Source organism: Salvelinus fontinalis, chromosome 14 (assembly GCF_029448725.1).
Source record: "Salvelinus fontinalis isolate EN_2023a chromosome 14, ASM2944872v1, whole genome shotgun sequence".
NCBI classification, from domain to species: Eukaryota; Metazoa; Chordata; class Actinopteri; order Salmoniformes; family Salmonidae; genus Salvelinus; species Salvelinus fontinalis.
Window position 1 is genome coordinate 36,615,079 of NC_074678.1, and position 20,284 is coordinate 36,635,362.

At 43.9% G+C, this 20,284-nt stretch overlaps 1 protein-coding gene across 1 annotated transcript in view; it reads right to left on the bottom strand.

Annotated features, from left to right (window-relative positions):
* Positions 1–20,284, bottom strand: part of jak1 (Janus kinase 1) — a 79,801-nt gene that overhangs the window by 18,225 nt on the left and 41,292 nt on the right. The window contains exons 12-17 of the mRNA XM_055861582.1: positions 19,481–19,627; positions 16,582–16,669; positions 5,218–5,345; positions 3,994–4,129; positions 2,390–2,541; positions 2,033–2,183 (exon numbers count right to left, since the gene is read on the bottom strand). Coding sequence (XP_055717557.1) covers positions 2,033–2,183; positions 2,390–2,541; positions 3,994–4,129; positions 5,218–5,345; positions 16,582–16,669; positions 19,481–19,627 — 802 coding nt within the window. The remainder of the gene's footprint in view (positions 1–2,032; positions 2,184–2,389; positions 2,542–3,993; positions 4,130–5,217; positions 5,346–16,581; positions 16,670–19,480; positions 19,628–20,284) is intronic.

Genomic DNA, 20,284 nt, shown 5'->3' on the forward strand with positions numbered 1-20,284 from the left:
AATCATGTCTGAGAGTATAACAGAACTTATTTAGCAGGCGAAACCCCGAGGACAAACCATTCAGAATTTTATTTTTTGAGGTCACTCTCTTTTCAATGGATTTTCATTGGGAATACAGATTTCTAATTGACCTTCTTGCAGTTCCTACCGCTTCCACTGGATGTCAACAGTCTTTAGAAATTGGTTGAGGGTTTTTCCTTTGTGTAATGAAGAAATACGGCCATTTTGAATCAGGGTCACTTGTTGTGTCCTGTTTGTTAGAGCCACATGACCAGAAGGCTAGCTATAGTTTGTTTTAATCCTGTATTGAACACAGATCATCCCGTTTTCAATTTTATCGATTATTTACGTAAAAAAATACCGAAAGTTGTATTACAAAAGTAGTTTGAAATATTTTGTCAAAGTTTACAGGTAACTTTTGAGATATTTTGTAGTCAAGTTTCACAATTTGGAACCGGTGTTTTTCTGGATCACAAACGCGCCAAATAAATGGACATTTTGGATATATATATCGACAGAATTAATCGAACAAAAGGACCATTTGTGATGTTTATGGGACATATTGGAGTGCCAACAACAGAAGCTCGTCAAAGGTAAGGCATGAATTATATTTTTATTTCTGCGTTTTGTGTCGCGCCTGCAGGGTTGAAATATGCTTCTCTCTCTGTTTACTATGGTGCTATCCTCAGATAATAGCATTGTTTGCTTTCGCCGAAAAGCCTATTTGAATTCTGACATGTTGGCTGGATTCACAACCAGTGTAGCTTTAATCTGGTATCTTTCATCTGTGATTTAATGAAAGTTTGATTTTTATAGTAATTTATTTGAATATGGCGCTCTGCATTTTCTCTGGCTTTTGGCCAAGTGAGACAGTAGCATCCAGCCTAAACTCAGATTTTTGGATATAAATATGAACTTTACCGAACAAAACATACATGTATTGTGTAACATGAAGTCTTATGAGTGTTATCTGATGAAGATCAAAGGTTAGTGATTCATTTTATCTCTATTTCTGCTTTTTGTTACTCCTCTCTTTGGCTGGAAAAATGGCTGTGTTTTTCTGTGGCTATGTACTGACCTAACATAATCGTTTGGTGTGCTTTCGCCGTAAATGCTTTTTGAAATCAGACATGTTGGCTGGATTCACAACAAGTATAGCTTTAATTTGGTGTCTTTCATGTGTGATTTCATGAAAGTTTGATTTTTATAGTAATTTATTTGAATTTGGCGCTCTGCATTTTTACTGGCTTTTGGCCAAGTGGGACGTTAGCGTCCCACATATCCCAGAGAAGTTAATGTATCTCACTGGAGAAAGCATCCGAGCGAACACAACAGTGGCCCTCTTTCTCAGTATATGTAGGCCATCTATCTGAGCAAAAAGGGAATGACATCGTTGCCGCCCGTAGCATTGAATGCAAGAGAAGCCAGCGAGTATTTGGCCTCCCTAAATTACATTTTTTAAATAATATTAGCCAATCAGCGTTGAGCTAAACTGAGTGAGGTTAACTGTGAATGGTCCTGGCGTGCCAAAAAAAAAAAGTGTCAAGGGAAGCCAGTTTGGATTCACACCAAAAGCAAAACGTAATTTACAAAAAAATATATAATTGTTGCATCTCCTTGTGTTGTGGTCCTCCGGTGGCTAGCTAGCTAGTGACAATTGTCCCTTTCTTCAATTAGCCATGGATGGAGATAGGGATTTGGTTTTACTTCATTCTGGCCAATGAACCATAATTGTGCCCCTGGCCTGAGAGGATGGAAGTTCAATGTAGCTAGCTAGTTATTTAGACTAATGTTAACTAGCTGGCCTGGCGCATCGTTGCCAGGTAATGAAAGGAAGTTAGGATAGCTAGCAAGCATTTTAGCCAGGTAGCTTAGGACATCAAAAGCTAAATGTTTCGGCAACATGAACGAGAAGGTTGTCATTGGTGTTTCTCTACAAGTAGGGTGAGTCAGCAGTTTTTTTTTGCTTCTCTCACTTCCCCAGTGATTTTACCCATGCACTGCTACTGCTCACTGACACACACACACGTACTCTGTTCCTCCAGGGTGTCTATGTCTCTGACGATGGCCCTGAAGAACGGGCGTTTGCGGGGGTCGAAGGTCATACAATGGGTCATCAGTTCAGCCAGCTCTTTGCAGTCTGGAGTAGCTAACTGACACTCTGCTGCATAGAACCTCTCTTTCTGCTCAGGGAGAGAGAGAGGGAGGTGAGGGAGAGAGGGAGGGAGGGGTAGGGACAGGGGGGCGAGGGAGGGAGTGGGGAAAGAGAGAGAGAGTAGCTTAAGGGTATCTGATACTTTGTGTCCAAACTGGCAATACATGGCATAGATATGTGTGAGGGTGTAGGATAAAGTAGATTAAGGTGTGCGTGTGTGTATACAGTATGTACCTCTGTGAGTTTCTTGTCTTTGAGAGGCACTTCTCCGTCATAGCAGATCTCCCACAGTGTTGTGCCGAAGCCCCATTTATCAGCCGCTACACTCAGGTTGGCAGAGTCCTTCACACACTCTGGAGCAATCCAGGGGATCCGGTCCACACACTCTGCAGGTTGACACACACACACACACACACACACACACACACACACACACACACACACACACACACACACACACACACACACACACACACACACACACACACACACACACACACAGTATGTGTATGTAAACACAGTACAAACATTTAGTCATAACACAAACAAACAGTCACATGCGGTGCAGAAACCAAAACACTATTGTAGTGAACACACGATAATGAACCCTCATCTGTTTGGGGAAGGACTTTGTCATTTTTAATATGTCTGTAGTCCTGTCTTTCCTCACTGACACCTTTACTGTATTACAGTAAAGTAACCCTCTCTCTCTGACTGTCTCCATCTCTAACCCTCTCTCTCTCTCTGACTGTCTCCATCTCTAACCCCCTCTCTCCATCTATAACCCCCTCTCTCCATCTATAACCCCCTCTCTCTGACTGTCTCCATCTATAACCCCCTCTCTCTGACTGTCTCCATCTCTAACCCTCTCTCTCTGACTGTCTCCATCTCTAACCCCCTCTCTCCATCTCTAACCCCCTCTCTCTGACTGTCTCCATCTCTAACCCCCTCTCTCCATCTCTAACCCCCTCTCTCTCTGACTGTCTCCATCTCTAACCCCCTCTCTCCATCTCTAACCCTCTCTCTCTGACTGTCTCCATCTCCAACCCCCTCTCTCTGACTGTCACCATCTCTAACCCCCTCTCTCTGACTGTCTCCATCTCTAACCCCCTCTCTCTGACTGTCTCCATCTCTAACCCTCTCTCTCTGACTGTCTCCATCTCTAACCCTCTCTCTCTGACGGTCTCCATCTCTAACCCCCTCTCTCTGACTGTCTCCATCTCTAACCCCCTCTCTCTGACTGTCTCCATCTCTAACCCCCTCTCTCTGACTGTCTCCATCTCTAACCCCCTCTCTCCATCTGTAACCCTCTCTCTCTGACTGTCTCCATCTCTAACCCCCTCTCTCTGACTGTCTCCAAGTTCTTCCCACAAGCCCTGACGTCACTTCCAGCTGACAGGAATCCACAGCCCTACCATGCCAGTAACAAAGAGAGGGAGGGAGGGAGGGAGGGAGAGTGTTCCCATCTGTCAGATCCAGTGGTCCCAGTGGACATTAACACTGTTTGGTCTGTTTAACTGTCTTCACTCAGCCACAAACACAGTAAATGTTTACCAAACATAAATATGCCATTGGGGGGAAATATGGAATGTGAGCTGTGCCCTTGTATAGTCTTGTTCCCAAAAACATTCTCCTGGGCCACAAACCTTTCAGAACTCAACATACTGTACAATCTCAAATTGAGCCTTTGTCCTATCTGAACTCAAAGTGGATCCCTACACATCTGCAAAATAAGATACGCTGCTCTGGATAACAACACAAATGGAAATGGAACATGATGCTTGTCTTGCATTCAATGTGCATCATTTGACAAACAAAATGATTCAATGAAGTCTTACCCTCTCTGGTCAACACAGTGATGGGTATGCCGGGGTCGCTGAGTTTGATGAAGGGTCCTCCCTCACTGTCCACTCCGTCTCTGGCTAGCAGGATGTTCTTGGTACACACAAAGCCATGCACTAGCTTCTTATCCTCCTACACAGACAGAGACAGAGATAGTCTCTAAGAGCTTTGCACACCTGGATTGTACAATATTTGCACATTATTCTTAAATAAATTCTTCAAGCTTTGTCTAGTTGGCTGTTGCCATAGATTTTCAAGACAAAACTGTAACTAAGCCACTCAGGAACATTTAATGTTGCCTTGGTAAGCAACTCCAGTGTATACTTGGCTTGTGTTTTAGGTTATTGCCCTGCTGAAAGGTGAAATTGTCTCCCAATGTCTGTTGGAAAGCAGACAACCAGATTTTCCTCTCGGATTTTGCCTGTGCTTAGCTCCATTCCGCTTATTATCCTTGCCAATGACAAGCAAATCCATAACCTAATGCACCCACCACCATGCTTGAAAATATGAAGAGTGGTACTCAGTGATGTGTTGTGTTGGATTTACCCCAAACATAACGCTTTGTATTCAGGATATTTCTTTAACAATTTCTTTACAGTTTTACTTTAGTGCCTTATTGCAAACAGGATGCATGTTTTGGAATATTTTTATTCTGTTCAGGCTTCCTTCTTTTCACTTTGTCATTCAGGTTAGTATTGTGAAGTAACTACAATGTTGTGGATCCATCCTCAGTTTTCTCCTATCACAGCCATTCAGCTCTAGCTTTTTTAAAGCCACCATTGGCTTCATGGTGAAATCACTGAGTGATTTTCTTCCTCTCTGGCAACTGAGTTAGGAAGGACGCCTGTATCTTTGTAGTGACTGGGTGTTTTGATACACCATCCAAACTGTAATTAATAACTTCACCATGTTCAAAGGGATATTCAGTGTCTGCTTTTTTTCCAACGTCTACCAATAGGTGCCCTTATTTGGGAGGCATTGGAAAACCTCCCTGGTCTTTATGGTTGAACCTGTGTTTGAAATTCACAACTCGAACTGAGGGACCTTACAGATGAGTGTATGTGTGGGGTACAGAGATGAGGTAGTCATGAAAAAAATTCTGTTAAACACAGAGTCCATGCAATTATTATGTGACTTGTTAAGCACATTTTTACTCCTGAACTTATTTAGGCTTGCTATAACAAAGAGGTTGAAGACATTTCAGAGTGTGTTTTTCTTACCAGGTAGCTGAGAGCGCTGGCCAGTTGTTTGGCCACCTGGAACTTCCATGGTGTACCGAGAGGACTGCATTGTCTCCGCATGAACACATCCAACGGACCTAACTGGACAAACTCCTCCACCATGATATCTGGGAGAGAGAGAGAGAGACATGGATAGGGTCGGAAACTTTCCGGTACATTTCCGGAATTTTTCCATGGGAAGTCAAGCCCAGGAATTTGGGGAATTTAGCATAAATTCATCAAAAAAAGTTAGCTTATAACCGTGAACCTTTTTGTGGGATACTCATAAGGCAATTCTAGGTCCTGTAGCATATTTTGGTTAAACTATCCCCAATTCAATGTAATTGCAACCCTCTGCATGCACAGTGCATTCTTCCATCACATGTACAGCTGATTCTCAAGATCTTGCACACTAATGAGATGCTATTTAGCCCACACTACTACACTGTCTGGTAAGATCTGATTACAATACTGGGTGGGGTGAAAATATTTTCTATGACATACCAGATTTTTTGTTAACCTGTTGGGGATGGGGGCGCTGTTTAGACTATTTATGCTAATTTGGCTAATTTTTTAAACGGCTTCCCACAAAATCCTTGATCGTACAATATGCATATTATTATTATTATTGGATAGAAAACAGTCTATAGTTTCTATAGGAGTTGAAATTTTGTCTCTAAGTGGAACAGAGCCCATTCTACAGCAATTTCCCTGACATGGAGTCAGATTTGAGAAATGTTGGCCACTCTTCTGAAGTCAGTTAAAAGGGCACTGTCGTTGCTATGACTACACGGACACTTCTTACGTCTTCCCCTGGATGCCTTTACGTGATGACGATTCCAACGGGGTCGATTGCGCGTTCACAGGCCCTACAAATGAAAAAACCCTGAAGCTAGTCATTCTTTGGGAGCTGCGTCATGAGCCTAGAGGACACCGGCGCGCACCTGTTCCAAGCGTTAGTTTAGCCTGTTATATTTCTCCGGTCATCTTTTCACTCGTTATAGGAGTTAAAAACATCATAAGGTAGTTAATTTAAAGCGTTTTATAGCAATTTATATCCGTTTAGTGCGATTTTGGGACATTTATTTTTGCAACGATGTGAAAAGTTGGGCACGCTTTTCAGTTCATCCCGAACGCAGTTGACATTTCCACATGGCAAGAGGACAGCTTTCCACCAAAAGACGATTTCTCCCAAGAAAGGATCCTTTGCCCAAGATACTGATGGAAGAACAGCTCAAGGTAGGACATTTTTATTATGATAAATCGTGTTTCTGTCGAAACATTTTAGTGGCTTAGGACGCCATGTTTTTTGACGTAGCTTCGCTTGGCGCAAACTGTATTGAAAAGTAAGGATAAATTAAAAAATGTAATAACGCAATTGTATTAAGAATTAAATTGTCTATCAATCCCTGTCCACCCTATATTTTTTAGTCACGTTTATGAGTATTTATGTATAAGAGTAGATCACTGTCTAAGTGGCGCAAGGACTTTTTCTTTACCAGCTTGTCTACATTTCACATTGTCTAACCATGATTTTGGTGGCTAAATATAAACATTTTCGATCAAACTGTATATGCATGTTGTAATGTGATGTTACAGGAGTGTCATCGGAAGAATTCTGAGAAGGTTAGTGAAAAAATTAATATCTTTTGGCGATGTTGACTTTTATCGCTCACTTTGGCTAGAATCAATGCTGGGCTGCTAATTGCTATGTGCTAAGCTAATATAACGATTTATTGTGTTTTCGCTGTAAGACACTTAGAAAATCTGAAATATTGTCTGTATTCACAGGATCTGTGTCTTTCGATTCGTGTATGCTGTGTATTTTTACGAAATGTTTGATGATTAGTAGTTAGGTAAACACGTTGCTCATTGTAATTATTCTAGTCCATTTGTGATGGTGGGTGCAATTGTAAACTATGCCATCTACCTGAAATATGCACTTTTTTCTAACAAAACCTATCCCATACCATAAATATGTTATCAGACTGTCATCTAATGAGTTTTTTTGTTGGTTAGGGGCTATAAATATCTTAGTTTAGCCGAATTGGTGATGGCTAGTGGTGTTGGTGGACAAATAAAAGATGGTGGATTATGCTAATGTGTTTTTAGGTAATAGATGTACATCTTTACATATTGTGTCTTCCCTGTAAAACATTTTAAAAATCGGAAATGTTGACTGGATTCACAAGATCTGTGTCTTTCATTAGCTGTATTGGACTTTAATGTGTGAAAGTTAAATATTTTAAAAAAATATTTTTTTTGAATTTCGCGGCACTGGTTTTTCAGTGGGGGGGGGGGGGGGTGTGCCGCTAGCGCCACGCTGATCCTAGACAGGTTAACTAGTAAATAGAGCCTACAGCAAAGTGTGTTTAAATAATTTCTAACTTGTTAACAATTTCTGCTAGTTAGTTTTTGCTACAATGTGGGTTTTAGCTTGCTTGAGCCTGCTAACTGAGGAGTGTTAATTCACCTGTTTCCATACATGTTTAATTAAAAAAAATGTATCTTACAAAGGAGTTGTTTACTCTAACTGCTTAACTATTTATCTGTACATGTAATTGTATTTGGGGGTTTTTTACAACTTTTTTTCTGATATTTACAGGAAAATGCCACAGGCACTATCTGATGTGTGGAGACATTTCACTGCAGCTAATGTAGAAGGAAAATCTGTGTACATTTGCAAATACTGTGCCAAATCATATGTGAAGAATGCAACAAAGATGCAGAATCATCTGGCCAAGTGCATAAAGTTCCCTCAGCGCTCACAAAACAAGCAACCTCTGACAAAGTCCCTCTACTTCCATTCGAGGTGAAAATGATGAATCAGACACCTTATCGGCAACAGCTCATGGTCCTCCTGGAATCAGACGTTTTTTTGACTCAATGGAGGAACGCAGTCAGAGAAATGGTGATGAATGTCTTGCTCGAGCTGTGCATGCAACTGATTCACCTCTGATGCTCACAGGCAATGTGTATTTGAAGAGATTTCTGAATGTTCTTCACCCAGCATACACCCCTCCAACCAGACATGCTTGATCTACTCTTTTGCTGGATGCAGAGTCCAACAGAGTTCAAGTGAAGGTCAAGCAAATCATAGAGAAAGCAGACTGTATTGCAATCATTTCTGATGGGTGGTTGAATGTTCTTGGGCAAGGAATAATTAACTACACCATCTCCACCCTTCAACCAGTATTCAGGAGTAGAAATGTGCTTAACAATACACAGACACACCAGTTTCTACATTGCAGATGAGCTGAAGGCAGTCATCAATGACCTTGGACCACAGAAGGTATTTGCACTGGTGACAGACAATGCTGCGAACATGAAGGCTGCTTGGTCTAAAGTGGAGGAGTCCTACCCTCACATCACACCCATTGAATCTGCTCCTCTAGGACATCATGGCACTGAAAACAATGGATACACTCTACAAGAGAGCAAAGGAAATGGTTAGGTATGTAAAGGGTCATCAAGTTATAGCAGCAATCTACCTCACCAAGCAAAGTGAGAAGAATAAGAGCACCACATTTAAGCTGCCCAGCAACACCTGTTGGGGTGGTGTTGTCATCATGTTTGACAGTCTCCTGGAGGGGAAGGAGTCTCTCCAAGAAATGGCCATATCACAGTCTTCCGATATGGACAGCCCCATCAAGAGGATCCTCGTGGATGATGTATTTTGAGAGAGAGTGGTAAGCAGCCTGAAACTCCTGAAACCTATAGCAGTAGTCATTGCACGGATTGAGGGAGACAATGCCATCCTGTCTGAAGTTCAGACTCTGCTTGCAGATGTAAGAGAAGAAACCCGTACTGCCCTGCCCACTTTACTGTTGCTCCAAGCAGAGGAAACTGCAGTTCTGAAATACATCAAAACGCTTGAAGACGTCTGTCTGAAGCCCATATACGCTGCAGCATACATGTTGGACCCCAAGTATGCTGGCAAGAGCATCCTGTCTGGTGCAGAGATCAACAAGGCCTATGGTGTCATCACTACCGTGTCTCGCCCCCTTGGCCTGGATGAGGGCAAGGTTCTTGGCAGTCTGGCGAAGTACACATCCAAGCAAGGGCTTTGGGATGGAGATGCAATATGGCAGTCGTGCAAATATATCTCATCAGCCACCTGGTTAAAGGGACTTTGTGGATCTGAGGCTCTTTCCCCTGTTGCCTCCATCATCCTCCAAATCCCACCAACATCAGCCGCCTCAGAGCGCAGCTGGTCCTTGTTTGGGAACACACACCAAAGCACGCAACAGGCTGACCAATACTAAGGTTGAAAAATTGGTGGCCATCCAGGCAAATTTGAGTTTTTTTAAGCCTGACAACGAACCATCCTCAACAGGGTTGGAAAGTGACAGTGAAGATGAGGCTTCAGAGTCTGATGTTCAAGAGGTGGACATTGAGGAGGTCCAGGGAGAAGAAATGGAAGCCTGAGAGGAAGACAACCAAAGCTTTAGTTTCTAGACTATCATTTTACAGATGTATGTTGAACACATTTTTGGGAGATGCGATGGATCATTGGGGATCATTCAATATTCCCTTTCTTTTGTTGTTCAGTGTAATCATCCCATGTGAAGAGTCAACTAATTTACTTAAAGTTCACTAAATCGTTTATTTCTATTGGAAGGATTTAATAATTTGCAATTATGTCTACTTATGATGAGGTAAAAGGTTTATGTATCTGTCTCCATATGATATGGTAAATATATCCAATGCAAAAAATATCTACATTTAAATGGTATTAATATTAATTTGCATATATTTCCGTTAATTCCCATATATTCCCGTTATTTCCCATGGAAAGTTTCCACCTCTGAAATGTGCAACCCTAGACATGGTGGAACTCCAGTGGAAGCTGCTGCGGGAAGGACGGCTCATAACAATGGCTGGAATAGAGTGATGAAATGGCATCAAACCATGTGTTTGATACCATTCCACCTATTCCGCTCAAGCCATTACTATGAGCCTGTCCTCCCCAATTAAGGTACCACCAATCTCCTGTGCTAGATAGTCAATACACATTTACATACACACTTCGAGGCAAGCAACACTAAACCATGCATGAGAGCACCAGCTGTTCCGTACAAAAGTGTGATCTCGCTCTCCATACCTGATGTTAGTAAGACCTTTAAACATTCTCAAGGTCGCAGGGCCAGACAGAAAACCAGGACGCGTACTCAGAGCATGTGCTGACCAGCTGGCATGTGTCTTCACTGACATCTTCAACCTATCCCTGACCAGGTCTGTAATACCAAGTTGTTTAAAGCAGACCACAATAGTGCCTGTACCCAAGGGTAATCTGCTGAAATGACTATTTCCCTGTATCACTCACATCTATAGCCATGAAATGCTTTGAAAGCCGGGTCATGGCTCACATCAACACCATCATTACAGACACCCTGGACCAACTCCAATTTGCATACCGACCCAACAGATCCACAGATGATGACATTTCTATTGCACTCACCACTGCCCTCACCCACCTGGACAAAAGGAATACAGTGCATTCGGAAATACTTTTTCCATATTTTGTTACGTTACAGCCTTATTCTAAAATGTTTTATTTTATTTTTAAATCCACCTTATTAATCTACACACTATACCCCCTAATGACAAAGCAAAAATAGTTTAGATTGTTTTGCAAAAAAAAGAAATAAATGAAAGTAACATTGCATAAGTATTCATACCCTTTATTCAGTTCTTTGTTGAAGCACCTTTGGCAGCGATTACAGCATTGAGTCTTCTTGTGTATGACGCTTAAAGCTTGGCACACCTGTATTTGGGGAGTTTCTCCCATTCTTCTCTGCTGATCCTCTCAAGCTCTGTCAGGTTGGATGGGAAGAGTCGCTGCACAGATGTTTTCAGGTCTCTCCAGAGATGTGTGATCGGGTTCAAGTCCGGGCTCTGGCTGGACCACTCAACATTCAGAGACTTGTCCCGAAGCCACTTCTGCGTTGTCTTGGTTGTGTGCTTAGGGTTGTTGTCCTGTTTGGAGGTGAACCTTCGCCCCAGTCTGAGGTCCTGAGCATTCTGGAGCAGATTTATCTTTCCCTCGATCCTGACTAGACTCCCAGTCCCTGCTGCTGAAAAACATCCCCATAGCATGATGCTGCCACCACCATGCTTCACCTTAGGGATGGTGCCAGGTTTCCTCCAGACGTGATGCTTGGCATTCAGGCCAAAGAGTACAATCTTGGTTTCAGATCAGAGAATCTTGTTTCTCATGGTCTAACAGTCCTTTAGGTGCCTTTTGGCAAAATCCAAGCGGACTGTCATGTGCCTTTTACTGAGGACGGGCTTCTGTCTGGCCACTCTACCATAAAGGCCTGATTGGTGGAGTGCTGCAGAGATGGTTGTTCTTCTGGAAGGTTCCCCCATCTCCACAGAGGAACTCTTTCAGAGTGACCATCGGGTTCTTGATCACCTCCCTGACCAAGGCCATGCTCCCCCGATTGCTCAGTTTGGCCGGGCGGCCAGCTCTAGGAAGACACTTGGTGGTTCTAAACTTCTTCCATTTAAGAATGATGGAGGCCACTGTGTTCTTGGGGACCTTCAATGCTGCAGACATTTTTTGGTACTCTTGCCCAGATCTGTGCCTCGCCACAACCCTGTCTCAGAGCTCTACGGACAATTCCTTTGACTTCATGGTTTGGTTTTTGCTCTGACATGCACCGTCAACTGTGGGACCTTATATAGGGAGGTATGTGCCTTTCCAAATCATGTCCAATCAATTGAATTTACCACAGGTGGACTCCAATCAAGTTGTAGAAACATCTCAAGGATGATCATGGGAAACAGGATGCACCAGAGCTCAAATTTGAATCACATAGCAAAGGATCTGAACAGTTATGTAAATAAGGTAATTCTGTTTTTGCAAAAATGACTAAAACCCTGTTTTCGCTTTGTCATCAAGGGGTATTGTGTGTAGATTGATGAGTAAAAACATTTAATTTGTAAGTCGCTCTGGATAAGAGCGTCTGCTAAATGACTTAAATGTAAATGTATTTAATCATTTTTAGAATAAGGCTGTAACTTAACAAAATGTGGAAAAAGTGAAGGGGTCTGAATACTTTCCAAATGCACTCTACCTACAGTATGTAAGAATGCTGTTCATTGACTACATCTCGGCATTCAACACCATAGCACCATAGTGCTCTCAGGACCCTGGGACTGAACACCACCCTCTGCAACTGGATCCTGGGCCTCACCCAGGCAGTGAGGGTAGGAAACAACACATCCGCCACTTTGACCATCAACAAAGGTGCCCCTCAGGGGTGTGTGCTTAGTCCCTTCCCGTACTCCCTGTTCACGCACGACTTCAAGGCCGCGCACGCCTCCAACACCTTTATGAAGATTGCTGGCGACACAGCTGTGGTAGGACTGATCCCCGACAATGATGAGGCAGCCTTAAGGTCTTCATTTGATTTGATTTTTACCCCTCTTTATCCCCAATTTCGTGGTATCCACTTGGTAGTTACAGTCGTGTCTCATCGCTGCAACTCCCGTACGGACTCGGGAGAGGCGATGGTCGAGAGCTGTGCGTCCTCCGAAACACAACCCAACCAAGCCACACTGCTTTTTGACACAATGCCCACTTAACCTGGAAGCCAGCCGCACCAATGGAAACACCGTACACCTGGCGACCGTGTCAGCATGTACTGCGCCCGGCCCACCACAGGAGTCGCTAGTGCACAATGGGATAGACCCTAACCCGGACGATGCTGGGCCAATTGTGCGCCACCCCGTGGGTCTCCCGTTCGCGGCCGTCTGCGATAGAAGCTGGACTCGATCCCAGAATCTTTAGTGGCACAGCCTTAGACCACTGCGCCACTCGGGAGGCCAGCCTAAAGTTCTACCACTGCACCATCGAGAGCATCTTGACTGCTTGCATCACCGCTTGGTACGGCAACGGCAAGGCACCCGAACGCAAGGTTCTACCGAGGTGGTGAGTACAGCTAAGTACATCACTAGGGCCGAGCTCCCTGCCATCCAGGACCTCTGTACCAGTCGGTGTCAGAGGAAGGCCCAAGAAATGGTCAGACTCAAGCCATACTGTTCTCTCTGCTACCGCATGGCAAGCGGTACTCATGCACCAGTCTGGAACCAACAAGATCCTGAACAGCTTCTATCACCAAGCCATAAGACTACTAAACAAGACTGCTAAATAGCTTATCAAATGGCTACCAGGACTACCTGCACTGACCCCCATTTTTGCACTCTCTCTCTTGCACTGACTCTATGCACACACACACACTGGACTCTACCCACACACCCATACACTGACACCCCAACACACACTGGACTCTACCCACACACCGACACCCCAACACACACTGGACTCTACCCACACACTGACACCCCAACACACACACACCATGCGCACACATGCCTACTGACACCACACACTTTCACACCCATCACATAAGCTGCTACTACTGTCTATTATCTATCCTTTGTGCTAAGTCACTTTACCCCTACTTACAGTATACTGCTGCTACTGTCTATTATCTATCCTGTTGCCTAGTCACTTTACCCCTACTTACAGTATACTGCTGCTACTGTCTTATCTATCCTGTTGCCTAGTCACTTTACCCCTACTTACAGTATACTGCTGCTATTGTCTATTATCTATCCTGTTGCCTAGTCACTTTACCCCTACCTACAGTGGGGCAAAAAAGTATTTATAGTGGAGTTTGGAGTGTGACTGTTTGAGATTGTGGACAGGTGTCTTTTATACTGATAACAAGTTCAAACAGGTGCCATTAATACAGGTAACGAGTGGAGGACAGAGGAGCCTCTTAAAGAAGAAGTTACCGGTCTGTGAGAGCCAGAAATCTTGCTTGTTTGTAGGTGACCAAATACTTATTTTCCACCATAATTTGCAAATAAATTCATTAAAAATCCTACAATGTGATTTTCTTGATTTTTTCCCCTCATTTTGTCTGTCATAGTTGAAGTGTACCTATGATGAAAATTACAGGCCTCTCTCATCTTTTTAAGTGGGAGAACTTGCACAATTGGTGGCTGACTAAATACTTTTTTGCCCCACTGTATATGTACATAGATACCTCAATTACTTCATACCCCTGCACATCAACTCGGTACTGGTACCCCCTGTAAATAGACAAGTTATTACCTCATACCCCAGCACATCAACTCGGTACTGGTACCCCCTGTAAATAGACAAGTTATTACCTCATACCCCAGCACATCAACTCGGTACTGGTACCCCCTGTAAATAGACAAGTTATTACCTCATACCCCAGCACATCAACTCGGTACTGGTACCCCCTGTAAATAGACAAGTTATTACCTCATACCCCAGCACATCAACTCGGTACTGGTACCCCCTGTAAATAGACAAGTTATTACCTCATACCCCTGCACATCAACTCGGTACTGGTACCCCCTGTAAATAGACAAGTTATTACCTCATACCCCAGCACATCAACTCGGTACTGGTACCCCCTGTAAATAGACAAGTTATTACCTCATACCCCAGCACATCAACTCGGTACTGGTACCCCCTGTAAATAGACAAGTTATTACCTCATACCCCTGCACATCAACTTGGTACTGGTACCCCCTGTAAATAGACAAGTTATTACCTCATACCCCTGCACATCAACTCGGTACTGGTACCCCCTGTAAATAGACAAGTTATTACCTCATACCCCAGCACATCAACTCGGTACTGGTACCCCCTGTAAATAGACAAGTTATTACCTCATACCCCAGCACATCAACTCGGTACTGGTACCCCCTGTAAATAGACAAGTTATTACCTCATACCCCTGCACATCAACTCGGTACTGGTACCCCCTGTAAATAGACAAGTTATTACCTCATACCCCTGCACATCAACTCGGTACTGGTACCCCCTGTAAATAGACAAGTTATTACCTCATACCCCAGCACATCAACTCGGTACTGGTACCCCCTGTAAATAGACAAGTTATTACCTCATACCCCTGCACATCAACTCGGTACTGGTACCCCCTGTAAATAGACAAGTTATTACCTCATACTCCAGCACATCAACTCGGTACTGGTACCCCCTGTAAATAGACAAGTTATTACCTCATACCCCAGCACATCAACTCGGTACTGGTACCCCCTGTAAATAGACAAGTTATTACCTCATACCCCAGCACATCAACTCGGTACTGGTACCCCCTGTAAATAGACAAGTTATTACCTCATACCCCAGCACATCAACTCGGTACTGGTACCCCCTGTAAATAGACAAGTTATTACCTCATACCCCAGCACATCAACTCGGTACTGGTACCCCCTGTAAATAGACAAGTTATTACCTCATACCCCTGCACATCAACTCGGTACTGGTACCCCCTGTAAATAGACAAGTTATTACCTCATACCCCAGCACATCAACTCGGTACTGGTACTCCCTGTATATAGCCATGTTATTTTTACTCGTTATTTTACTGTGTATTCATTCCGTGTGTTTATTTTTTTATCTTTAACTCTGCATTGTTGGAGAGGACCCATAAGTAAGCATTTCACTGTTGATCTACACCTGTTGTTTATGAAGCATACCATTTGATTTGACACACACACACGAACGAAGGGGTAGATGAAGGAAACAGGAAATCAGGGAGGGAAGGAGAGAGTTAGGCAAGATAAAACACATTGACATCCCAGTCAGCCTGTACATTCCTATGTTCCTGCCTTTCTAGGGAGTTTTTCCCAGCCACTGTGCTTCTACATCTGCATTGCTTGCTGTTTGGGATTTTAGGCTGGAATTCTGTACAGCACTTTGTGACATCTGCTGATGTAAAAAGGGCTTTAGAAATACATTTGATTGACACATTAAGTCACATGCTATTGACTGGAACTGATTTCATTTCACTGAGAATGGATGCCTCAAACAACACACACACAACATATTCTGCCTGGCTACCACAACAGTAAGACTGGTGTGTCTTTTGTTGGGGAAAACAGTACAGCTACATTACTGTACTCCTACCAAACATCTCCCACTAACTGGTTTAGACAGGTAAATCGTGTTCAGAGGGTACAGCACAGTATAGATTCATCTCAAACTGAACACTAAGTCCTTTATCGAGTGATCGAGTGCTCAAAGTGATCGGTTTGAGATTCAACCTATGTCAACGTACTATTCCATACTGAGTCAACAGCTCATGGGGAATTCATTATTTATAAATAATGACAAGTCCCATCATATCTGCTGATCTACTACTGCAATACTGTAGTATAGGTCCTGTATGAACACTGCACAGGAAGAGAGGTTTATAGGGTCATGTGTGTGTGTGTGTGTGTGTGTGTGTGTGTGTGTGTGTGTGTGTGTGTGTGTGTGTGTGTGTGTGTGTGTGTGTGTACACTCACTCTCAAGGTGGCGTACACAGACTCCATAGAGCAGGGCGATGTGCTTATGGGAGACCTGCCGCATCATACTAGCTGTCTCAAAAAAGGCCTGGGGAGAGAGAGGGATAACAGGAGAGAGAGAGATAGGAAGAGACAGGAGAGAGAGGGAGAGACAGAGGGGGAGGACAGGAGAGAGTGAGAGGGAGAGACAGAGAAGGAGAGAGAGATGGAGATGGAGAGACAGGGGGTGGGGGGCAGGAGAGAGGGAGAGAGATGGAGGACAGGAGAGAGAGAGGGAGAGACAGAGAAGGAGAGAGATATGGAGATGGAGAGACAGGGGGTGGGGGGGCAGGAGAGAGGGAGTGAGAAGGAGAGGCAGAGGGAGAGGCAGAGATGGAGGACAGGAGAGAGAGACAGATACAGATGGAGGACAAGAGAGAGGTAGAGACAGAGGGAGAGACAGCGAAGGAGACAGATGGAGGACAGGAGAGGGAGCGACAGAGGGAGAGACAGAGGGAGAGATGGGGGGGCAGGACAGAAAGAGGGAGGCAGAGGGAGAGACAGAGATGGAGGACAGGAGAGGGCGTGACAGAGGGGGAGACAGAGAGTCAGAGTTAGCTAATATGGAATGTGGCATAATACTGACACAGTCTAATAAAAGGCATGAGCTGGTGCACCCCCAGAGAACATTATTTAGTGCTGACGTGCTGACTAACAGAGAATACATTGGAAGCTATTTAAATAAAGAGAGTCACACACACATATACAGTTGGAGCCGGAAGTTTACGTACACTTAGGTTGGAGTCATTGAAACTCGTTTTTCAACCACCCCACAAATGTCTTGGTAATAATAAGTGTGGAGGAAAAAGGGGGAGGTTTGCAAGCCGAAGAACACCATGCCAACCGTGAAGCACGGGGGTGGCAGCATCATGTTGTGGGGTGCTTTGCTGCAGAAGGGACTGGTGCACTTCACAAAATAGATGGAATCATGAGACAGGAAAATTATGTGGATATATTGAAGCAACATCTCAAGACATCAGTCAGGAAGTTAAAGCTTGGTCGCAAAGGGGTCTTCCAAATGGACAATGACCCCAAGCATACTTCCAAAGTTGTGGCAAAATGGCTTAAGGACAACAAAGTCAAGGTATTGAAGTGGCCATCAAAAGCACTGACCTCAATCCCATAGAAAATTTGTGGTCAGAGCTGAAAAAGCGTGTGCGAGCAAGGAGGCCTACAAACTTGACTCAGTTACACCAGCTCTGTCAGGAGGAATGGGCCAAAATGCACCTAACTTATTGTGGGAAGCTTGTGGAAGGCTACCCAAAACGTTTGACCCAAGTTAAACAATTTAAAGGCAATGCTACCAAATACTAATTGAGTGTATGTAAACTTCTGACCCACTGGGAATGTAATGAAAGAAATAAAAGCTGCAATAAATCATTATTTCTACTATTATTCTGACGTAGTGTTGCTCCTAACTGACCTAAGACAGGGATTTTTTACTAGCATTAAATGTCAGGAATTGTGAAAAACTGAGCTTAAATGTATTTGGCTAAAGTGTATGTAAACGTACGACTTCAACTGTATACATACATACATACATACATACATACAGTTGGAATCGGCTGAACTTTGATAATTGAGATAGGAAATGAATGATAGGAAATGAAAGAGAATTGGTTTTATATCTCTGAAGAAAGACAGATGGCTTCAGAATGTGTTGGGGGGATGAGATGAGAGCAATGTGTGAAACAGGGGAGGCAGATGGCTGTGGAATGTGTTGGAATGTGTTGGAATGTGTTGGAATGTGTTGGAATGTGTTGGAATGTGTTGGGGGGATGAGATGAGAGCAACGTGAGAAACAGGGGAGACAGATGGCTGTGGAATGTGTTGGAATGTGTTGGAATGTGTTGGAATGTGTTGGGGGGGTGAGAGGAGAGCAACTTGTGAAACATGGGAGACAGATGGCTGTGGAATGTGTTGGAATGTGTTGGAATGTGTTGGGGGGATGAGATGAGAGCAACGTGAGAAACAGGGGAGATAGATGGCTGTGGAATGTGTTGGAATGTGTTGGAATGTGTTGGAATGTGTTGGGGGGTGAGAGGAGAGCAACGTGTGAAACAGGGGAGACAGATGGCTGTGGAATGTGTTGGAATGTGTTGGAATGTGTTGGGGGGATGAGAGGAGAGCAACGTGAGAAACAGGGGAGACAGATGGCTGTGGAATGTGTTGGAATGTGTTGGAATGTGTTGGGGGGATGAGAGGAGAGCAATGTGAGAAACAGGGGAGACAGATGGCTGTGGAATGTGTTGGAATGTGTTGGAATGTGTTGGGGGGATGAGAGGAGAGCAACGTGAGAAACAGGGGAGACAGATGGCTGTGAAATGTGTTGGAATGTGTTGGAATGTGTTGGAATGTGTTGGGGGGGTGAGAGGAGAGCAACGTGTGAAACAGGGGAGACAGATGGACATCTGTGGATTAGATGAAGGAGGGGTTGAGGTCAGGAGGGGAGGACAGATTCTCTTAAGGGAGTAATAAAGGTTTGTTATCCTGTTAGCCTTTTTATTAGCTTCCTGTGGAGCCATAAACTGTAAGAATTGGAGAGAACGAGGAGTGTTTTAAGTAGGATGTATGTAACTGTGTTGTGAGGAATGTTTTCCTGTCTGATTACAGCTGTACAGAACCTTTGGGAAGAATTAAACTTGGTTAAAGCTTCTCTAGTGTCCGTGAGTTATTTACTTTGAAAAAGAAGAACCTAACAATATATACACATATATATACACACACACACACACACACACACACACTAATGTATTGGGTACAAAAACAGCATCGTGTCGGCATCACTGTGCATTCTTCACGCTTCTTGAGGGAGTCCCTAAAGTAATCCCATGATGTAGATGGTGTATGTGTGTCTTACCAGGGAGATGTCTCTGTGTCCGGACCCCAACACCTTCAGCACTACTTTTAGCTCCTGAGAGGGATAGTATCCTGCATCCTCCTCACTCTTCACCTTCAGTACTCCAGCATAGATGTTGGTCCGGGTACCCAGCCCCAGGTGTTCTCCCTGATAGATACAGGAGGAAGAGGACAGAGAGTTAGTCAATACACACTCATAACATATACACATCATCGTAAATACACACTGGTGACAAACACCAGTAAGAAAACACTGAAGGGCTGAAGTCCCTAGAAAAGTAACGATTGACAAAGTCTCTGTCAGCCGATGGATGGATGGATGTGACAAGAGGTACGGTTTGTGTGTGTAGCAAAGTGTAACGTAGCAGTGTGTAGCAAGTGTCTAGCAGAGTGTGTAGCGTGTGTGTAGCAAAATGTAAAATAGCAGAGTGTGTAGCGTGTGTCTAGCAGAGTGTGTAGCGTGTGTCTAGCAGTGTGTGTAGCGTGTGTCTAGCAGAGTGTGTAGCGTGTGTCTAGCAGAGTGTGTAGCATGTGTCTAGCAGTGTGTGTAGCAAAGTGTAAAGTAGCAGAGTGTGTAGCGTGTGTATAGCAGAGTGTGTAGCGTGTGTCCAGCAGAGTGTGTAGCGTGTGTCCAGCAGAGTGTGTAGCGTGTGTCCAGCAGAGTGTGTAGCGTGCGTGTGTTTTATTTTTATTTCACCTTTATTTAACCAGGTAAGCTATTTGAGAACAAGTTCTCATTTACAACTGTGACCTGGCCAAGATAAAGCATAGCAGTGCGACAGAAACAACAACACAGAGTTACACA